General features: G+C 40.5%; 1 protein-coding gene and 1 non-coding gene across 9 annotated transcripts in view; both read right to left on the reverse strand.

Moving 5' to 3' along the window:
• IARS1 (isoleucyl-tRNA synthetase 1) overlaps window positions 1–20,911 on the reverse strand; it is an 81,111-nt gene that overhangs the window by 19,347 nt on the left and 40,853 nt on the right. For 6 of the 8 annotated variants that reach the window (XR_016393519.1, XM_089912957.1, XM_089912959.1 and 3 more), the window contains exons 17-29: window positions 20,018–20,104; window positions 18,248–18,331; window positions 16,970–17,114; window positions 15,243–15,363; window positions 10,864–10,955; window positions 10,014–10,091; window positions 8,981–9,102; window positions 8,433–8,535; window positions 8,102–8,185; window positions 5,697–5,871; window positions 3,062–3,189; window positions 1,172–1,267; window positions 170–346 (exon numbers count right to left, since the gene is read on the reverse strand). Coding sequence is in view for 7 of the 8 variants with exons in the window: in XM_089912957.1 (XP_089769083.1) it covers window positions 170–346; window positions 1,172–1,267; window positions 3,062–3,189; window positions 5,697–5,871; window positions 8,102–8,185; window positions 8,433–8,535; window positions 8,981–9,102; window positions 10,014–10,091; window positions 10,864–10,955; window positions 15,243–15,363; window positions 16,970–17,114; window positions 18,248–18,331; window positions 20,018–20,104 (1,492 nt within the window). In the remaining variant the exon portion in view is untranslated. The remainder of the gene's footprint in view (window positions 1–169; window positions 347–1,171; window positions 1,268–3,061; window positions 3,190–5,696; window positions 5,872–8,101; window positions 8,186–8,432; window positions 8,536–8,980; window positions 9,103–10,013; window positions 10,092–10,863; window positions 10,956–15,242; window positions 15,364–16,969; window positions 17,115–18,247; window positions 18,332–20,017; window positions 20,105–20,911) is intronic. The other 2 variants (XM_022564539.3, XM_089912960.1) reach the window with 2 other exon arrangements.
• Window positions 12,860–12,968, reverse strand: LOC149748901 (small nucleolar RNA SNORA84). Its single transcript, XR_016393695.1, has one exon. It is a non-coding gene; the product is annotated as a small nucleolar RNA SNORA84 (small nucleolar RNA).

The following is a 20,911-nucleotide window of genomic DNA, read 5'->3' on the forward strand; positions in this document are numbered from 1 at the left end:
TTCCCTTTTTTCTCTTCTGGACTCTACTCACTATTCTCCAGAGCAATACTTCAGGACTGAGTACTATACTAATTGCTACCGGGGGACAGAACATCAAGATGTAACTACATAAACTTAACATAAAATCTAATCCTAAATCTCTTAATGTTCAACAGAACTCAGAACTCACCTGCATTTTTTCTTGAATAAGGATTTCATCTGATGTAGGAACTGGATATGGTTTTAAAGGAGACTTTATGGTGGCAAATATGAACTCTGTGTGGCTTTTGATAACATTATTCAGATACTTTCCTTCAGATTTTGCTTTATAATAAACTGTTATTTCATCAGTTGGAACCAGATTGCACTGAAAGCACATAGAGAAAATTTAAAAGGGAAGCACATTTGTCAATTAAAATGTAAGGCGCTGTTAAACACGGCTGATGATCCCACACTGAATCATTATGGAAGGGTACAGTATCCTGACCAATTCTCTGAAAAAAGGAGTGATCAAGTAACAACTCATAAAGCTCTGAACTGAGACAGAGGTTACAAGTATCCCATTATCTGCTGGAGTGGCCACCTCAGACCCTGAACTACAGGTCTAAGAAACCTGGCCAGAGGAGGAGGACTTGTGGGAGCCCTCCGTGGGACAGAAGCTCCCTGGCTCTCTCACCCAGTAGGGGCAGGCAAATGTTCTGTGCACCTGTCCTGGCTCCCAACTTCTGAATGAGGAAGAACCACCTCACTCTGTCCAGATCCAACAATCTCTCCCTGAGCTAGGAGTCCTTCCACACTGACTGCATCTCTGCTCTTCCTCAGAGACATTTGCTGTCAGCTCTGACAACCTTATGTGCCAGTCAGGAGGACTATCTATCCAGAAGATGGTTTTGTGGAAGCCGTAAAGAACTGAAAAAGGACAAGGAGCACATGTTAGCTGAAAGCTTCTGATCAGAGAAACAAAAGAGCCACATCCAGCTTGGGAGTGAACAGGAGAGAAAGGAAGTGGCCTACCTCTCCTAACAGTACAATCTGAATGGACCACAGATCAGTGACTAATCATCATTAATGAATTACTATGGTTTATATTACTTGCCCCTCCTCTCCTCCCCCAAAACCAAAACAAATACCAAACAAAAAAGCCAAAACAAAACTCCAAAACAGCAGCTTGTTCTTAATCTGACAAGCTGACCTTTTTTCGAAGTTTCTGGATACGATTGATGACTTCCCGAGCCACTCCTTCATCCACCATTGACTGGTCAGGGGTGACGTCTAAGAGAACCAAAACCTGTAGGAATGAACAGTGTACACCATGACAATCAAATATAGAAAAACAGTTCTTTCAAACTCAGCAAAATGGTGTTTAAATTCTCAGAAGTCTATAATGCAGCATTATTTAGTCACACACCTGAGCCAAAGACAAAATTAACGTGGTTTCTTTATGTTTGGGTCCTCCTTTATAAACAGCTAATCCTACATCTCTGAAGAAAGGAGAGACTTCTCATTTTTCTTCTGTAGGGTGCTGCTCACAGGAGATGTCCTGAGACCGACTTTCAAGAGAGTCTCTCATGTAACTCTGCTTTTTGTCTATCTAATGAATAATATCAACTCTTCTAATAAATAAAATCACCAATCATGAAGCTCTTACAGCAGCACGACTTTTCACAATGCATCCACCACAAACAAGTGGACTGAAGATCTCAAAGTCGCCATCTGTTGTTTTCTTTAACCATGACTCTATTCTTTGGTTTGTTGGTGTGATTCAAGACACAATTTCTACAATGGGCCACCATACTTTCTTTTTTTATATGGTTTAGTTTAAATTGCCACCTTCTTGTCAACTTTAACTACTTTTTTATCTCATTGGTCATAAAGGCTGTCAATGATGATGTGATAATAATGACTGTCACTTCTACTATAGAGGGGAACATACGTATAAGTTAGGCATCATCCCCATTTATGTTTTTGAGGACACTCAATGAGAGAAGTTAACAAACTTGCTGCACTTCATGAAGGCACAGGAGGCAAACTGGAAATGGATAATGTGTCATAGCAGGGCAACCATGGCCCACAATACACAAATCATGTCAAGAAACTCAGAAGCATCACAGACAACACTTCCTTAAGTATAGACGACTTCAGGACTCTCTCATTTGGCTGTAATCAGAAAGGACTGCACCCTCTCACTGTTTACAAATCTCTTTCCCTGGCCCCAATTCCTTCTTTCCTAGTTTCCTCACCTTTGGCTCCTTACCACTGTCTGCCCACATGGAGTTCTGTCTACATCATATTTAAGACTCTGTGTATGGGAATTCCCTGGTGGTCCAGTGGTTAGGACTCGGTGCTTTCACTCCTGGGGATCTGGGTTCAATCCCTGGTCGGGGAATTAAGATCCTGTAAGCCACATGGCATGCCAAAAAAACCAACCAACCAAACAAACAAACCCTGTGTAAAGGCTGGAGGAGGTTGGCTTGCCTCATACGAGGCATATTCCCCTGTATGTGGCATATTAAGCACAGAGGGACTCCAGCAGGTCCCTCACTCTCACAATGGAGACCTTACAACCTATCTGCCTGGAGAAGTCTGGTCAAGAGTGAAGAGAGATGCTGTGACCCATTACAACAAAAAAAGACAGACCCCAGAATGCAAAACTGCTTGTACATCCTCTTCAAGGGGTGCTCTCTAACCACCCCCACTGCTACCCCAGACTTCAAATAGGAGCACTTATTTCTACTAGATAACTTATCAAGTACAGTAATAAGAATTGACTTACTTTTCTATCTCCATGACAGACTCATTCCTTGAAGGGTGGGATTACATCTTACTCATTTTTGTATGACCCAACACTTAGGACAACTGCATGCATAAAGTCACAAGATATCAATTTATGTATTCATTAAAGAAATACATATGTCAAGAAGTTATAATAGAGGAGTTTAATAAGGCCAATCTAAAATAAATAACTGGTTTATTTTACCCTGAGACAAGCTGCCAATACTGTCAGGAGAGGCATAGGTAAATGTTTTCTCCTCTTATGTTCTTATCTTTTGGTAAAGAAATATTCTAGGGAACAGAAAAATACCTGAGCATCTGAGTGTGCTTCAAACTGTGTCGTTCCACCTGTTGTCTGATCAAAGGTGTACATGAGGCGGATATCTTCTTCATGCAGTTCATGGCCTTCCACAACAATGGTCCCTATTGGGGAAACAACTGCCACTGTTACTCAATCAGTACCCCACTCAAGCTGCCCTGCTACCAATATATTTTGCCACTCTTTAATAAAACCTTCATATAATCAAGCTACACAGTCTTCAAGAGATATGTCCTCTGAACTCATGTCATTGTTGAGGTCAAGGATGAGACAAACTTTCTTTAGACTGCACCATGCTATCTTGAGGACACTTAAATCACCATTGATATCTACCGCTGTATATAAGCTCCCAGGTCCAAAGACATGTGCCAGAAGGCAACGAAACTCCACCATAAACATGAGCAAGCATGTTTATGATGGAGAAAGCACGCTATAATGAAGAAAGCACAGTCTGTAGAGTCAAACTGGACTTAGGCCCACCACTCATTGATTGTAGGACCCTGGTGTTCTATTATCTGCCTATCAGAGTGCAGTGAGGGTGAAAAAAGGTAGACAGTGTGAAGTTCTGAGCATCATGCCTATTCATGGAAGGCAGAATGTATAAACAGCTAAGGATGGCAGTTCCCATCATAAGGAAAGCCTATTATGGTAACTCACAAATGATCTTCTTGGTCTTTGAGCAACTGGCTGCCATTTTCACTTTATGTCACTGCATTCTGAAAACTACTTTGCTTTCCATCAATGCAGAACAGTCCATTCAGAAACTATAGCTTAGAAACTGTAGGCTTTCCGTTTCAAATAAGGTTTATTTGAGGAATTTTTAATATTTTGGCTAACTGGTGAAACAACTTAAGATTTGTGACTTGAAGGCTGATCCTTTAATTTTGTTAATTTAACAAATCAAGTTAAATTAGTACTAACTCAACTTTTAGTTGCTAGCCTCTTATGTTTTATAAATTTTACCTAAAAATTTGGGGAATCTTAGGGACATTTCCCCCAATTTCCATAACTACCCATCTGATTTCTGAATCTTTAAATCTTTCCTCATGACACTTCCATGCTTATGATTTTCAACTTCAGAGGGAACCCCAACAATCAAAGAACTCATGCCCTAGGATTGCTACAGGATGTCAAGTGGCCATAATTAGACCACATATGATTCTAATCATGGCAGAGCTGGGAACTCCTGGGCACCTGGAAAAGCTCCCTAAAGATTTCCTTCAGTGTACTTATCAAAACTATGATTATGTCCATAAATCTTTAGTGTCTGCCAGCACCATGAGGGTAAGGACAATGTCTACCTTATTTTACTCTATGTTCCCAGTGCCAACCAAACAGAAGGGCCTTAAAAAATATTTGCTGAATGAATGACTCCAGTCTTGCTCAATTGAGACCAACATATGTATTCTAGATATTTTAGAGAAACTATAATAAGTTCTGACCCAGTCCTCCTTCACAAGAAGCCCCAAACCTCAATGCTAAATCCCTTTCTCTAAAAATACTTAAGTATTTAAAATTTTAAATTTAAATTTTGAATTAAAATTAAAACATATCTTTTTTCTTTTGAATATCTTCTAGTTTTCATTCTGGCACCTCTAAAAAGTCACCATCTTTTTCTCTACAAGCAACATCTGATAACAATAACACTCTATACCACTGGCTGGTGAATCTCAGGGGGTTCTGCTCTCTCACTAGGGTAGATTTTTCTAGGCCCACATTAGCATTTATAGAGTTCAATGGTAACTTAAGGTCCATCCCTCTGACTCAGTAATTTCTATCTAGAAATCTAGCCAAAAGGAATCAATTCCACAAAACACTTATATGTGAAAATATTCACTGAAATATTAGTTGTACTATTAAAAGAATGGAAACAACCTAAAGCACCAACAATAAGAGACTGGTTAAAGACATTATCCGGGGCTTCCCTGGTGGCGCAGTGGTTGACAGTCCGCCTGCCAATGCAGGGGATGCGGGTTCGTGCCCCGGTCCGGGAAGATCCCACATGCCGCGGAGCAGCTAGGCCTGGGAGCCATGGCCGCTGAGCCTGCGCGTCCGGAGCCTGTGCTCCGCAACGGGAGAGGCCACAGCAGTGAGAGGCCGACGTACCGCAAAAAAAAAAAAAAAAGACACTATCTGGTATCCACAGGAAGGAAAATATTTTCAGCACTTACTGAAACAGCATTTTAAAGGCTAATAACACACAAAAATGTTTGTAAAGTGAAAATACAGACTAAAAATATAAATAAAAACAAAACATAAAATGTAAAAATATATGAGTGAAAAATGTGAAATTTAAAATTATGTGATTTCCATTTTGTAAAGCTGTAATTATATAAATCAGAATTTTAATAGCACCCCAGCACCTAACATAACAAATACCAGACAGTAGGCACTCAGTCTACATTAAATGGATGGGTGATCGGTTATGGGTCATTTTTATTCTCTTTACTTTTTTTACTTTTTTCTAAATTATCAGAATTATTCATAATAAATATTTTTATGAACAGAAAAAAAAAGTTCTTATTTAAGAAAAGACTGTGACAGTAGAAATCAAAGAGGAGCCTAAGTATGAGACACCCATCAGGTTGAGGACACAAACGGTGCCCCCAATAAAACAGATACCCACCACTGTCCTGGAACTGCTCTAGCTCCTCACTGCTCAGCTGCTTGATGGATGTCATCACCATCTTGAAGGCTCCCTTCAGACGCTTCCCCAGGACCATGTGATCTGGTTCTGCCCTTAGGCGAATGCCATACTTGTTTTTATCTGTAGATAATGTAACTTTTCTAACATTCAATTCCTATATTTGGTAGACAAGATGAAATGAAAAAGAAATGAAAACATGTCCACAAAAACTTGCACACAAACATTCATAGCAACATTATTCACAACAACCAAAAAGTGGAAATAACCCAAATGTTGATCAATTGTGAATGAATAAACAAAATGTGGTATATCCATATAATGGACTATTATTTAGCGATATAAAGGAATGGAGCATGCATACATGCTATAACATGACTGACCCTTAGTGCTAAGTCACAGAAGCCAGACACACAAGACCACATATTGTATGATTCCATTTATAGAAAATGTCCAGAGCGGGCACATCCAGAGGCAGAAAATAGATTTGTGTTTGCCAGAGGATGGTGGGATACTGAAGGGAAAATGGTGCATGAATGCTAATGGATACTGGGTTTCTTTTTGGGATGATGAAAATGCTACGAAACTGTGGTGATGGCTACACGGCTCTGTAAATAATACTAATAAATAATTGTATGGTATGAAAAAAATCTGTTCAGATCAATCAAGTTGAGCCTAACGCAACTAACAAGGACTGTAGCCTTAGAAATATGGACTTCATGTTTAAGGGTGACCTGTGCTCAAGAAATTTCAAAGCACCACAAATAACTATCAATTAACTAGAAGAATCAGTTAATCAAAACATTTCGGGACTTCACTGGTGGTCCAGTGGTTAAGAATCTGCCTTCCAATGCAGGGGATGTGGGTTCAATCCCTGGTTGGGGAACTAAGATCCCACATGCTGCGGGGCAACTAAGCCTGCGTGCCACAACTAGAGAGAAGCCTGCGTGCCACAACGAAGAGCCCACACACTGCAACAAAAGATCCTGCATGCCACATTGAAGATCCCGTGTGCCGCAACTAAGACCTGATGCAGCCAAATAAATAAATAAATAAATATTTTTGGAAAAAATCTTAACATTTCATGTCTCCATCATACTAGCTAGTTAAGGATTACCAACGTAGCAGGAAATGGTGACTGCACAGTAGGAAATATGAAAATGAGATATCATGGAACTGTCAACTGAAGCAAATTATAGGGAAATTTCTGGTTTTGCTATTATACATTATTATATTATTTGCTCTCAGAGTGATTAAGATATTCTATTTAAATAGTTCTATTTTTATCCATATCTTAAGCATTGATTATAGAATTTATAGCTTTTTAGTTATAAACTCTAAGTTTCTAAACAGTTATAAACTCCTTGGTTTCTAATATTTGTCTGGAATTCTCAAGCAATTCAAAACCAAATATAGAAATTAATTATTTTCTATCATAAAGATTTAAATACTACCTGTGAAAGGAATAAAAATGAAATTTGAAATATATTTCTTTTTAAAACATTACAGGGTAAAAGCTTTTTGGGAGGATAACTGACATGACAGTTTGAACTTCTGACCCCAAAACTCCACTTCTAGGAACCTATCCAACATCCATACTGTGACATATTTGCACATGTACACACACACACACACACACACACATACACACCCCTTTTGTCTGTAATCAGAAACCTAAATTTCCAACAATATAAGAGTAATTAAGTAAATTATGATGCAGTCAGAAAGTGAACAAAAAGAATAAATTAGATCTCTATGTTTTAACATGGGATGCTGTTTAAGAAATACTATAAAGTGAAAAAAATAAGTTAAAAACTACATATATGGTCCTCTCTATTCACAAATAAAACCAATGATGTGTGCATGTATGTATATGTATGTACAAATGTGTGTACACGTATGTAAAATGCTAGGAACAACCCAGCAGGAGATAACCTAGTGAACAAGTGGGTGATGAGACACCAGGGAGTGGCCAGGGTAAGAGGAGACTTGCTTTGTACTCGATGCTAGTGCTTATTTACAACCAGTGTGTGTTTACTTGATACTTGTATAATTTGAAGGAACAAAGATTTTTTTGGTGTTAGTTATCAAAAAGTACTTTGGGGAAGAGAAGTGGATGAAAGGATAAATGATCCAACAAAGGTGTAAAATTCATGGACATTGAAAATCACTGTTAAAGAATTACAATTACATTGTAAAAAGTCATGATGAATCTAAAAGCAAAGTGTAAAATTCCATGGATGGTTAAATTTATGTATATACTGATATAAAAATGAAAAGGACAAATGATACACTCAAAGTGTAGTTGACTAAAGAGTACTAACCAAAATAATCTTCCCAAGGCAAGATGTTTGTTTGGACCAAATCAAACAAATCAACTGTCTTACCTCAATGATATACTTCTCCAATGATTTAATTTCATTAAGAGCTTCTGGATCCTGATGAATAACTACAATTTCTTTCAAAGGATACTAGAAAGAAAATGGAAGGGAAAGTTCATAAGCATCCAGTCCTCTAAACTGCAGAAAAATGAATGTTAAATGTTTTATCTGAATCTCAAGCTCCAGACTAAGCAGGCATAGCTAGTACTAAGTCATTCACACCCTTATTGCAGAAAAGAAATTTACGCCATTGCTGGCAGCTCTTTATATTAAGAAAATACTCCAAAACATAATTATCTAGGTATGTGCAATGCAAAACAGATATAAAATCTCAAACCTTTATTGGAATAGTTTTGCGGTCTCGAATCACTCGCCCGAGTTCAATCACAGACTGCATTCTAGATACTGCACTCTCGGTTTTCTTGTCAATCAATTCCTCTCTGGTTGGTAGAGGTAGGGATTTGAAAGAGATTAGATTCAAAAGGAGAAAATTCCAAAGAACAGGCATGCTTAAGTGAGGAACAGGGTCAGGCTAGAGATGTGATGGTGTAGCTAGGCTTTCCGGGGAGGCTCTTGGGAAGGACAGCACATGCCTGCCTTTGGGGCACACACTGAGAAGCAGGCAGCAAGCTTGAGCCTGCTGCTTAGTGCCTAGCAGCTCCCCAAAGCGATCCCAACAGGCCTACCCACCCCTACCTGCCATAGCTCTACTGGGGATTCCACACTAAGCATCCCTCCTATCCATTCTGTAGCCTGAGGAGCAGCTCAGGGGGGAGGCAGGGCATGAAGGGGCTGGAGCAGGGAGCTGGGGGCCCCACTTGAGTGCATCTCTGGCAACTCTCCTTCCCCTGGCCCAGGAGAGGCTTATATATATTTGATTCTTACCGAACATGGGGCAGCATGAGGTAGTGGATACTGAATGTGTCCTTGTCCCGGACAGAAACAGGGTCAATCAGTGTCTTCAGATTCTGGTACATCAATTCAGTAAGAAAAGGGGTATAGGGGGCCTGTGTAAGGACAGAAGACATCAGGTCATTCATACGTAGCCATCATTAACTGATCTCAGGGTGAGAAGCAACTACATAAACATTTTAGAGAAACGATATGGGAATATGCACAGAAATGAACATGAGGTTACAAAACATGCCCTATGAAAGAAATGACGTCATTTTGAACTTGGCGAGCTAGACACTCATGAAACACAGCAGCAGAACTAACAGCCAGAAGTGCCTAAAACATTCTTGAGGATGTCTATAATAAAAACAAGAGTCCCTGACCACATGCCAGTCAAGTCAACATGCAGAGGAATGAATGTCCCTAAACCTCTGTAAACTGGGGAAACACCACCTGCTTCACAGGATGAAGGGGAATGAGGTCAGACATGAGACACCAGGCAGGGGACCTGGTACAAAGCAGGTTTTCATTCCATGTACGTTTAAGAAATAAATAGAAGCCTTATAACATTAAACTGGAATAGCAGAAATAAGATACAGGAAATTAAAACTGGAATTTTTACTTGTATGTCATTTATTTCAATTGATGGGAACATGTCTCAAGTAAAATACTATTTGCAATATATTTTTGTTTGGTTAGCTATTAGTTCAAGAACTTCTCCACTACTCACAATTACAGGAATCTACATTAAGATGAGGTATGCCGCTCTTGAGTCTAGATGCAAGGACCTTGACCTGAAATGTACTGCCAAGGGTGAAAAGAAAGAATCCAGCTTTTAAAGCTAATGTTTTTTAGCCGTTATTTGACATACATAAGCTAACGAGATTTCTGAAAAGAAACTAGAAATTTAGGTTATTTTAACACTTCTATTTCTATTTTTAGTGGAACAAATACAGAATAGATACAGACGGAGGACAGTGCAGCAACCGGGCACCACAAGCAGCCCACAGGGCTAGCATCTTACCATAAGTCTGCACAGAGAAAGCAGAACACTAAACAAGGTCTCCAGAGCCATAACACAATCCTCTATCCCATTTTCACCCTAGTGAATAAAAAACACACATTAAACTATTAAAACCAATAGTTCATTGTAAGAAAAAGAAGAATAAAAAGGGGAAAACTCAACCATAATTAAGTTACCCAGAGATAACTACTTTAAACATTTTAGTGTATGTCCTTCTAGATATATGTACATATACACACATACATGTACATGTGTGTGTAATATAATTTAACAAAAACAAGATTATTGTTTTGTTACGGGATTTTATCGTTAACACATTTGAAGGCAGTACTGATGGACAGTGGTCTGGGCATCCCTCACTCCTTGTTTTCTACCATTGTTGCTTATGTACAGCTTAAGTCCTGGGACAGGATCCATGCTTCACTCACCCTATATCCCCAATAGGCTTAAGGACAAGTCTTGTCAACAAGTAACTGTCCCTTTAGAGGTAGAAGTGAGGAGGTGTCCCTCTCAATATCACAGCTCTACCTAAAAACATCTGAAAAATATCTGCATGAATTTATTTCAGATTTTAAGAGGTCTGCTCAGTACAGTCCTGTTTGGCCTGAGACTTTCCCTCTAATATGAATGTCCATAATTGTGCTTTGAAAATACGCAAGATGTCTTCTAAACTTATGCGTTCCCCAACCAACAAATGGCAATACAGTTAATATGCAATTAAAAGGAAAAAGATAGCTTAAAAAGGTCAGGGCATTTGAAAATGCTCTTTTTCCTTTTGGCTGTTCTCATTTTTCCTCAACTCTCACACTTCCTACACTTTCTGGTCTTCCCAACAGCAGCCTGCACTTACCTTTAATCTTCTACGGTTCATCCTGACATACCAGTTAGTCAGAACATCCACAAACTTGACCAGGCGAGGAACCACAGTATAGAGTCTGTAAGCTGAAAGTAACAACCAATCAGGCAGTGAGAACACATAAGCATCTTGGGTGCTCAGGACAGGGCTGGATATAAGAAAGAGCAAGCAGCCCCTGCTATCCAAGGGCTGTCACACCTGTTAAGGAGGCAGAAGTACCAAAGTGAAACAATCAAAACTGAGGACCTACTATGTAGCTGTCAAGGTGTCTAGGGGCATGCACAAACCACCCTGTGAGCTACATGCAAACTCCCAGTGTCAGTGAGAAAACAGGAAACCCTGTATGTGTGGCTGAGGGGCCGAGGCTGCCCGCCAGATGACTCCATGAGCCACCATTTATCTGGAACTGTATCAGGTGGTAGTACCACAAAAGCCTGACTTCTTCCACTGTGCTACCTTGACCTCAACTAAGACAGACACATAAAAAGCAAAAAGCTTTAATTAGATCCTAAGAGGCAGAGCACAGATAAGGGCTTCTCAACCAGAGCAATTCTGCTCTGCAGGAGACACTGACAATGTCTAGAGAGACATGCTGGTTGTCAAACTGGGGAGGTGGGCACTCTTGGCATCTGGTGGGTGGACTCCAGGGATGCTGCTCAACAACATACAATGCACAGGCCAGCCTCCACCACAGAGAATGACCCAGCTCAAACTGTCAGCAGTGCTGCCACTGAGAAACTCAGGCAGGGGCTGCGCATAAAATAGAACAGGGTTTCTAAAGCTTAAAATAGTCAAGGAAAGAAAGCTAAAGGAGGTATTGGAAGGAGAGAAGAACCTTGAAGAATCAGAAAAATTTGAAGGCTCCCCTGAGGAACTCAGAGGGCAAGCAGGAAGTTAAGGGCATCTAGCCAACTTTGAGGCCCAGACTTATCTTCAGGATTTTTGCCATTCACCTCCCCTTTAACTGATACTCTCTGCTGCACAAAAACAAACACCAAAAACAAGGAGAGTAAGACCAAAAATCATAAAAACACACCACAATTTATATTAAGAGTTCAGTGACTGTTAATGAGGTTCCTAGTCTAAGCTAACACAGTGGTTAAGTTGCCAAGGGCAGAGTTGCTCTCTGTTGCAGTTCAAAAAGACTAGCACTGAGGTGCTGCTAGACCAACACCTGGACCCCAGGCCAGAGGCACTCGCTGGTCATACATTTATAGAGAGGCAATTTTTGTGATCAGAGGCTTGTTCTGTAAAGACAGAGGCCCATCTAAGTTATTTCTAGGGTTCACTACACTTTTCACCTTCTAGGAAGCTAGAGTGTTCAAGAGTTGCAACTCTTATAAGGTAAACTAAGCCCATATATAATAAAAGGGAGCAGCAGCTACCACTGAAATCACTAATACCAACTGCAGACTCTTCAACGATGCTACCTATTTAGTTCTCAGAATTCTATTTTGATGAGGGAGGCAAGGGCATAAAGCTGACAGGTTGGTGGAGTGGGAACTGCACTGGGCAATCTGGGTCTGGAGCCCCTCTCATCGGTTCAACGTGCACCACCTAGCCTCCTGCACCTGGCCCTTACCACTCGGCTGTGTGTACAACTGCTGCCAAACCTCTAGTTCCCAGGCAGACCAGGTCCCAGCCAGGATATACATTCTCAGGTCACAGCCGTTGCTGTCTAAAGATGGCAAGGGCCCCCAGGCAACAATCCCATTCATTTATATCACTCAGGAGGGAAAACTGGACACAGCTATGAGTAGATATCCCAGGGAGTGTGGTGAGAACCCAAGTGCCGATGTCTGCTTTGCACACTCATTTCCATCTTCACTTATGTCAATCTGTCCAATAGTCTGACAGTCATATGACCCTTATTACATATGTTTAATAGAGTGGGTGTAGTCCTTCAGGATGACTGATAAAACATTCAAAATTTCCTGGACTAACCATCCTATTGTGCCAAGTACAGAGGCACCAACTATTCCACAAAGAGCTATGTACCAGCTGAGGAATGGAAGAACCCTGTATGAACCAGATTGCTCTGGCCCCTCGAATGCACTGGAGTGCAGTACCTGAACAACAGCACCCGGCAACCACAGGACGCTGGGGGAGGCTGGTTTATGTCACAAGGGTGCACACAGGGATGCCATCTTTTCTCCCCTGCCCACAGACTTTATCAGGCCCATCTCAGGTATCCAGGTTAACAGTTTCTGCAATTTCTCACCTTGACTTACGGTTGTTGCATCTCCAACTTCTAGGAAACCAACATAACCTACTTTTCCAACCTGTCTAAAACCAAATTCGTTGTTGTTAGGTAAGAGAAATGTGGGGAAATGTCAACTTCATTATTGTTTTTCTGTATTTCCTAATTTTTGCAGGCTGAACAGGGACTACTTATTTAATAAAGTAGACCTAAAAATAAATTAAAAACATATTAATAACAACTACTACTTATTAAGTACCTATTATCTGCTAGCTACTGTATGTACATAATCTCCATCTGAGCCTCATATTAACTCTTACCAGGCCATTTTTCGGAGAAAGAAATTGAGGCTCATAGATTAGGTAACGTTTCCCCCAGGGAACAAGTGGTGCAGTTGGGTTTTGAACTCATGGGCATCCACTACTGAAGCCTGTGATTCCATGGGCCTGTGTGGTATCTGTGGAGGGGTGAGGTCACTAGACATCCCCCCAAGACAATCTCTAAGGCCTTGGAACAACACATTTCTACAACTAACAAGCCTTAAAATAATATTTGAGAGGTAAAGAGAAATATTTATTTATCTATTGTTCTGTATCTCTCAAAATTTCTATAAAATTTCCTCTATGTTTAGAGAGCCCAGAAATAAACCCACACACCTACAGTCAATTAATCTTCCACAAAGGAGGCAAGAATATACAATGGAGAAAAGACAATCTCTTCAGCAAGTAGTGTTGGGAAAGCTGGATAGCCACATGTAAATCAATGAAATTAGAACACTCCTTCACACCATACACAAAAAAAAACTCAAAATGGCTTGAAGACTTATAAGACATGACACCGTAAAACTCCTAGAAGAGAACATAGGCAAAACATTCTCTGACATAAATCATACCAATGTTTTCTTAGGTCAGTCTCCCAAGGCAATAGAAATAAAAGCAAAAATAAACAAATGGTACCTAATCAAACATAAGCTTTTGCACAGCAAAGGAAACTATAAACAAAATGAAATGACAACCTATGGACTAGGAGAAAATATTCGCAAACAATGCGGCTGATAGGGCTTAATTTCCAAAATATGTAAACAGGTCATACAACTCAATACCAAAAAAAACAACCCAATCAAAAAAGGGGCAGAAAACCTAAACAGACAGTTTTCCAAAGAAGACATACAGATGGCCAAGAGGCACATGAAAAGATGCTCAACATCGCTAATTACTAGAGAAATGAAAATCAAAATTACAATGAGGTATCACTCACACCTTTCAGAATGGCCATCATTAAAAAGTCTACAAATAAAAAATGTTGGATAGGATGTAGAGAAAAGGGAACCCTCCCCTACACTGTTGGTGGGAATGTAAATTGGTGCAGCCACTATGGAAAACAGTATGGAGGTTCCTTAAAAAACTAAGACTAGAGTTGCCATATGATCCAGCAACCCCACTCCTGGGCATATACCTGGAGAGAACTTGAAAAGATACATGCACCCCAATGTTCACTGCAGCACTATTTACAATAGCTAAGACATGGAAGCAATCTAAATGGCCACTGACAGATGAATAAAGAAAATATGGTACTTATACACACACACACACACACACGTATACATATACAATGGAATACCACTCAGCCATAAAAAAGAATAATGCCATTTGCAGCAACATGGATGGACCTAGAGATTATCATACTAAGTGAAGTAAGTCAGAAAGAGAAAGACAAATACCATATGATATCACTTATATGTGTAATCTAAAATATGATACAAATGCACTTATTTACAAAACAGAAACAGACTCACAGACATAAAAAAAAACAAACTTATGGTTACCACAGGGGAAAGGGGGTGGGGGAAGGATAAATTAGGAGTTTGGGATTAACAGATGCAAACTACTATAAATAAAATAAACAACAAGGTCCTACTGTATAGCACAGGGAACTATATTCAATATCATATAATAACCTACAGTGGAAAAGAAAATGAAAAAATATATATATATACACATTTATATTTCTGAATCACTGTGCTGTACACCAAAAACTAACGCAACATTGTAAATCAACTATACTTCAAAAAAAAATTTCCTCTATGTTTATAAAGAAAAACAGTTAAATATCAAAAGGACAATTACAAAGAGAAGACTCCTTATTCCTGAGAGAAGGCCCAAGAGAGACACACCTGCCATTTCAGTCTCAAAGAACCCAACGAGTGACTGCATAAAGGACAGGACCCACCGGTCTGTGATGTTGGTACTTTCTTTAACCATGTTCTCGTTGTAAAGGAATTCCATTTCTTCCTCCTAGGAAGTGACAATTATTGAAACATTCTGCATGCCTGGGGGAAACTACTGTAGAGAAATGAATTTTTTAAATTATTTAAACTGAAAGAAGTATCCAAACAAATCAAAAAAACACCACAAAAACCCAGACCCTGTTGGCAATCTAAATTTCTGATTCTTAGCAATATTTTCCAAGTAAACTCTGAACTTGGAACATTAAGTCCTCAATTAATGAATTACATTTTTGAGTGAACTAAAGAGAATTTAGGAAAAAATGATTCCTATGCACCAAAGAGTAATTATGAATTAAGAAATATTCCAACATCTTGTCATTAAGTAGGCGGTTTAGTTTACTTTGAATCTGAGGAAGGAAGGACAGCAAAACTGGCTAGGACTGGACAACTGTAAGTTGAAAATGAGTACTAGGAATTAATGTCTTTGCTTAAATTATTTTACCCAGAATGCTCTATTCCACCCCTGCTTTTCCCTTTGCAAATCCTCCTCGATCCTGAAGGCCTACTTTACCTGTCCCTACTCAACGGCATCACCATCAGGATGGCAAGGCAGTGACCATGCTGACTCTTGCTCTGATGCTGGAGCCTGCATCTTTCTGCCATGCCCAGATGAGCCCCAACTGTGAGTGGTTTGAACCAGCCTGTGTTCCTGAATCCCACACCAGCAGAGGCCTGCAAAGTAGACCCACTTTAGCACTGCTGGCCTGAGAGGTGGTGGGATCCAAAAGATAGGAACACTAGGGATGTTGTTCCCAAAGACCTTGTTCTTCTTGGGAGGGTTCATTAGCAGAATGAGATGAGACAGAGGCAGCAAGAAGTGACCAGCCTGCTGGAATGCAATGCTCAAAGCTCAGCTCTCCAACCAGTTTCTCAGGAAGGAATAATATCACATGTTTAGTCAGAAGTAGTTTACTAAGGAATTCTACTTTTAAGGTGTTGGAGATAAAAAGATGAGTGGTACCTGAGCCCTGACCCCAAATGGAGTCTAGGAAGCATGGACAGGCACATGTGCAATGAAGCCTGCTGGCCTGAGAGCAGTTAGTAGGGGCAAGGGAAGGGGCTTCTCAGAGGATGCCTCCCAGGCCAGCAGGTAACTGCTCTGAGGCACTTTCTTATATATCAGAACCACTATTTTTCATCCCAGCAACCCAATGAGAACTTCTCTCACTTTCAGAGTTTCAGCCCAAATGCACTCATCAAGTGGCCTTCCCTGACCACCCATCTGCAGCAGCCTTTACTAGGCACTCACTCTGATAGTAGCTGACTCTTTACTGGCTCCCCCATCACTAAGTCCCCAGTACCAATTTGGCTGGCTAAATGAATATCCAATGCAACTCTTCTTCAACAGGTGAGGCTTCTGTGTCTTGCAGAGGTGAGCATCTATCCAAATGGTGAAGTCCCAGTCCTGTGCTCTTGGCCCAGCATGGACCCCAGACACCTGTCACACTTTCATCTATGGCCTCCCCAGTGGCTCTGAGCCCCCACCCACCAGGCCTGTTAGCTCCTGTCTCCCATGGAGCTCTGCTTCACAGCTGACCCCTGACCATCTTTCCCAAACCCAGCTCAACCCAGCTCCGTGGGCAGACCCTACCCCACAGCACTGCAACCCACACCTTCTGTAGCCTCAGGACGTTCTGGATGAAGAAGCGATAGGCATTGTACCAAGGTAGCAGCACATCCTTCAGGACATCTCGAACACCCTCCTCCTTAAAGCGGAGGTTTTCTGCTCTCACCACAGGGGAGTTAATCAGGTATAATCTGGAAGAGGAGAAAAATTACATGGAAAAGGGACATAGACAGTAAACCAAATATTACTGACATGTTGACAGGGCAATACCCAAATCAGCCCTTTTTCTACAAAAGTGGGGAATTATAAATACGCTTCTAACAGTCAATTTAAAACCGACAAAATTCTTATTTTGTGTAGGAGACCTAGCAAATTATAAAGGGGAGACCAAAAGTGCCACACCAAAATATGGCACTGAACTAACCTAGAAGCATGCCCTGGGCTGGTCCCAGCACAGGCCTCAAGCAGTATGGCAACACTAAGAGGAAGAAGCCAGGCCCTCCTTCCAGGACATATGTGCAGGCATCAGGGATTCACAAGGAACAGCCACATGTGCTCTGCCAGCACAGAGGGACTCAGGGAGCAGAGACCAGGGATGTTGTTAAACATCCTACAGGATGTTTCCTTCAAACAAAGAATTAAGAGGCCCAAGTTGTCAGCTATGCCAAGGTGAGTCTAACAGATAACTGGGGGTGGCAGGACACCCCACTAACTGCTCCTGGGCAACATGGCAACCGTGAACGTGCTTGCCCACTGCCCCTGGGTGTGGGTCTCTGTGTTCGTAACAGGAAGATGCTGAATAAGATATCTTTGGTGCCTTTTAACCTGAGCACTCAACGTTTATGACTATGACTATTTCAAGCAGTATCTCACATTTCTCTAAAAACTTTTCAGTATTTTTATTTGCTCTAGCATAAATTGTACCTCATACGGCTATTTGAGGAGTAAGTGTAAAATTTAAATAAATGATATAAAAGAATTCTAATATCAATAAGACAGGGAACCTACAGAAGGAATGAGGGAAAGGCACCAGCAACTAGCCTGGGAGTACGTGTGCTGCTTAATAAAATCCAACACACAGCCTCCTCTTCCAAAAGACCTATAGATATAGAAACATCTTTACTATTTAGAAAACCACCTTGGGGGTTTAAAGTCAACACCATACCAATGTAATTCTCCATGTAACAGATGTGCATTTTTTTAAAAAAGCTAATTATAAACCAAATTAATAGAATGATTAATATCACTGAAAACATGATTAACAGAATGTAAGATGCTTAATAAGAAATGACAAATACACACAAGGCAGAGCACTGGTTTGTACCTGAGGGCATCAGCACCATATTTATGAATGACTGAAAGTGGATCTGGATAATTCTTTTTGCGTTTGCTCATTTTTTGGCCATCACTTGAAAAATAGAAGGGAAACACCAAATAAATAAGTCAACATCACAATTTATATATGGTTACAGATTATCTACAAGTTGGAATACGTAAGTGCAAATGGGACACAAGCTACTACTAAGGCACAACAATAGGTTGTTTAAGCTTCTTTTTGAATACTGTAGCGAGTCAATGGAGAAGTTTCGGGATAAATGGCAGCAGGAAGATGCCAGAGTGTAACAGTGAAAAAACACAGCCTTGGCATTTATCCCAGAGAAACGAAAACTTATATTCACACAAAACCTTAGAAAGTTCACAGCTTTATTCATAGTCAGCAAACACTGGAAACAACCTCAATGTCTTTCAGCAGGTGAAAAGTCAAACTGTGGGTCACCATGGAACACTGCTCAGCAATGAGAAAGAACTATGGATCCATAAAACCACCTGAGGTATCTCCAGGGAATTACAGTAAGCAAAAAAAGCCAATCACAAAAGGTTATATATGATATGAATCCATTTATATAACATACTTGAAATGACAAAATTACAGAGATGGGGAATAGATGAGTGGTTGCCAGGGGATGGGGATTAGGACTGAAGGCTGAGGTGGGAGGAGTGTGAAGGGGTGGGGTGGGTATGGTTATAAAAGGGCAACAGAGGCATCCTGTGATGTTGAAACAGGCCAAGTATCTTGACTGTGCTGGTGGATACAGGAACCCATATATGAGATAATATTGCATGCAATAGCAAATGAGTAAAACTGGGGAAATCTGAGTAAGACTGGTGGATTCAATCAACATCCTGATCGTGACAATGTGCTACAGTTTCAAAAACGTGACCATTGGGGGAACCAGGCAAAGCACACGAGGGGTCTCTATTAATTTTTACAACTATAATTCAGTAAGATTTTCAATTAAAAAAAAAAGTACAGACTATAGAGCCAGACTGCCTGGATATAGAACTAGAATTTCATACTCTTTTGCTGTATGACCTTAATTTTTCTGCACTTCAAATTCCTCAAATGTCAAAATGGACAATGAAAGGACCCATTTCAAATAGTTCTGGGGATAAATGAGTGAAGATGTGTAAATGCTCAAAACAGAGCCTGGTACAGTGCCAGGTGTCATCCCCTGCCTTGAACAGCACATGAAGCAAAGTATCTAGGTATAAAAATTTCATTTTCTTCTTTTTATTTGTTTTTACTTTTAATGACTAGAGGCGGTAGAAGGAAAAAATAAGAATCCTCTATAATAAGCCTCTAGAACCAATAGCTTCCTCATATATTAAAAACAGGACAACAAAAATCTATATTAAAGGACCAGTGTACAGATTTAATAAGAGCTATAAGCAAAAGTACTTTATAAAATTCTAAATGACAAATGTTATTTTATCACTAGTAGTATCATGGGACACATGTCCTCCCCTCTGTCCTCCTCCATTAGGCTTAGCTCTTAATGCAGTCCTTCTCCTAAGACAGAGGAATATGTAGAGACAGAATGTTACAGATTGAGAAGAGCACAAGACAGGAGTTGGATGAAAAGGGAGAGCAGGAAGAAGTATAAAGGCAGAAGGAAGGAAGAGAATAGGAACAGAGCTGGGGCATTCCTGAATCCCTTTTTCACAAAGAATGGTTAGATCCAACCAGAACATGCTGAAAGAATAAAGGAGATCAGGAACTGCAACTCATTATTACACAAGGGAGTGCACCTGCCTTGCCAGGACGAGCCCATTCACAATCACATTTTTGAATGGTGGCCGTCCAAAGAGAGCTGTGGCCAGCACCAACAGGGTGTAAAACCTGGAAAAAAACCCACAAACAAAGAGTTCAATAAAATAAGAAAAGGAATTCAAGCATAGGAAAAAAAAACTGTGTTTACTTATTGGACTGAATTTCTATTTTAGGTAAGTTACACTTCTTGATAATCACAAAGCAATGGTTCTTGATCCTGGATACCTCAGAATCATCTGGGGAGTGCTGAAAAATTAGGCACAGGACCCACTGCAGACCAGTCATATTAGAGCTTCTCACTAGAAAAAATAAAATGAACTTTATTTAAAGCAAATAAAGCCCTGGAATGAGGTACTGACCCCCTGCTGGGGGCAGTACTATCACCTTCCTTGGAGAGCTAGTTGGACAGCCACAAGGCAGAGCAAGGCAGCACTGGGTGGCCTCTCAGGACCTCCCAGAAATGCCAGGCTGGAAATCCAGAGATGTGTTGCCTTTAGCACAAGGTCATATGGGCCAGTCTGATGACAAAAGATGAAAAAAGCACTCTCATCCAAAAGTTAAAAGCTACTCTATATGAACATAGAAAATGTTTTTATTCTATCAGATATCATGCATGTTTATATGCTACCTAGATTGTTCGCTAAAAGAACTCTATCACATTCATGTAAGCTGTCCCAGTAAGTAATGCACTTGTGTCATCTCCGACCTGATTTTGCATCCCAAGAACATCACCAGACACAACTAATGAGGACGGAAATCAGACAGGTCAGGAGGACCCTGGTTCTTACGAGAGGCAGCCCATACCTGACAGAAGGCGAGGGAGGCAATGTGCACATGGGGACCCACGTGAGGGCTTTTAACAGTGGCCAGACATGG

The sequence above is a fragment of the Delphinapterus leucas genome, chromosome 6, assembly GCF_059928025.1.
Source record: "Delphinapterus leucas isolate spDelLeu-1000000601 "Yukka" chromosome 6, BTC_Dleu_Yukka2, whole genome shotgun sequence".
NCBI lineage: Eukaryota > Metazoa > Chordata > Mammalia > Artiodactyla > Monodontidae > Delphinapterus > Delphinapterus leucas.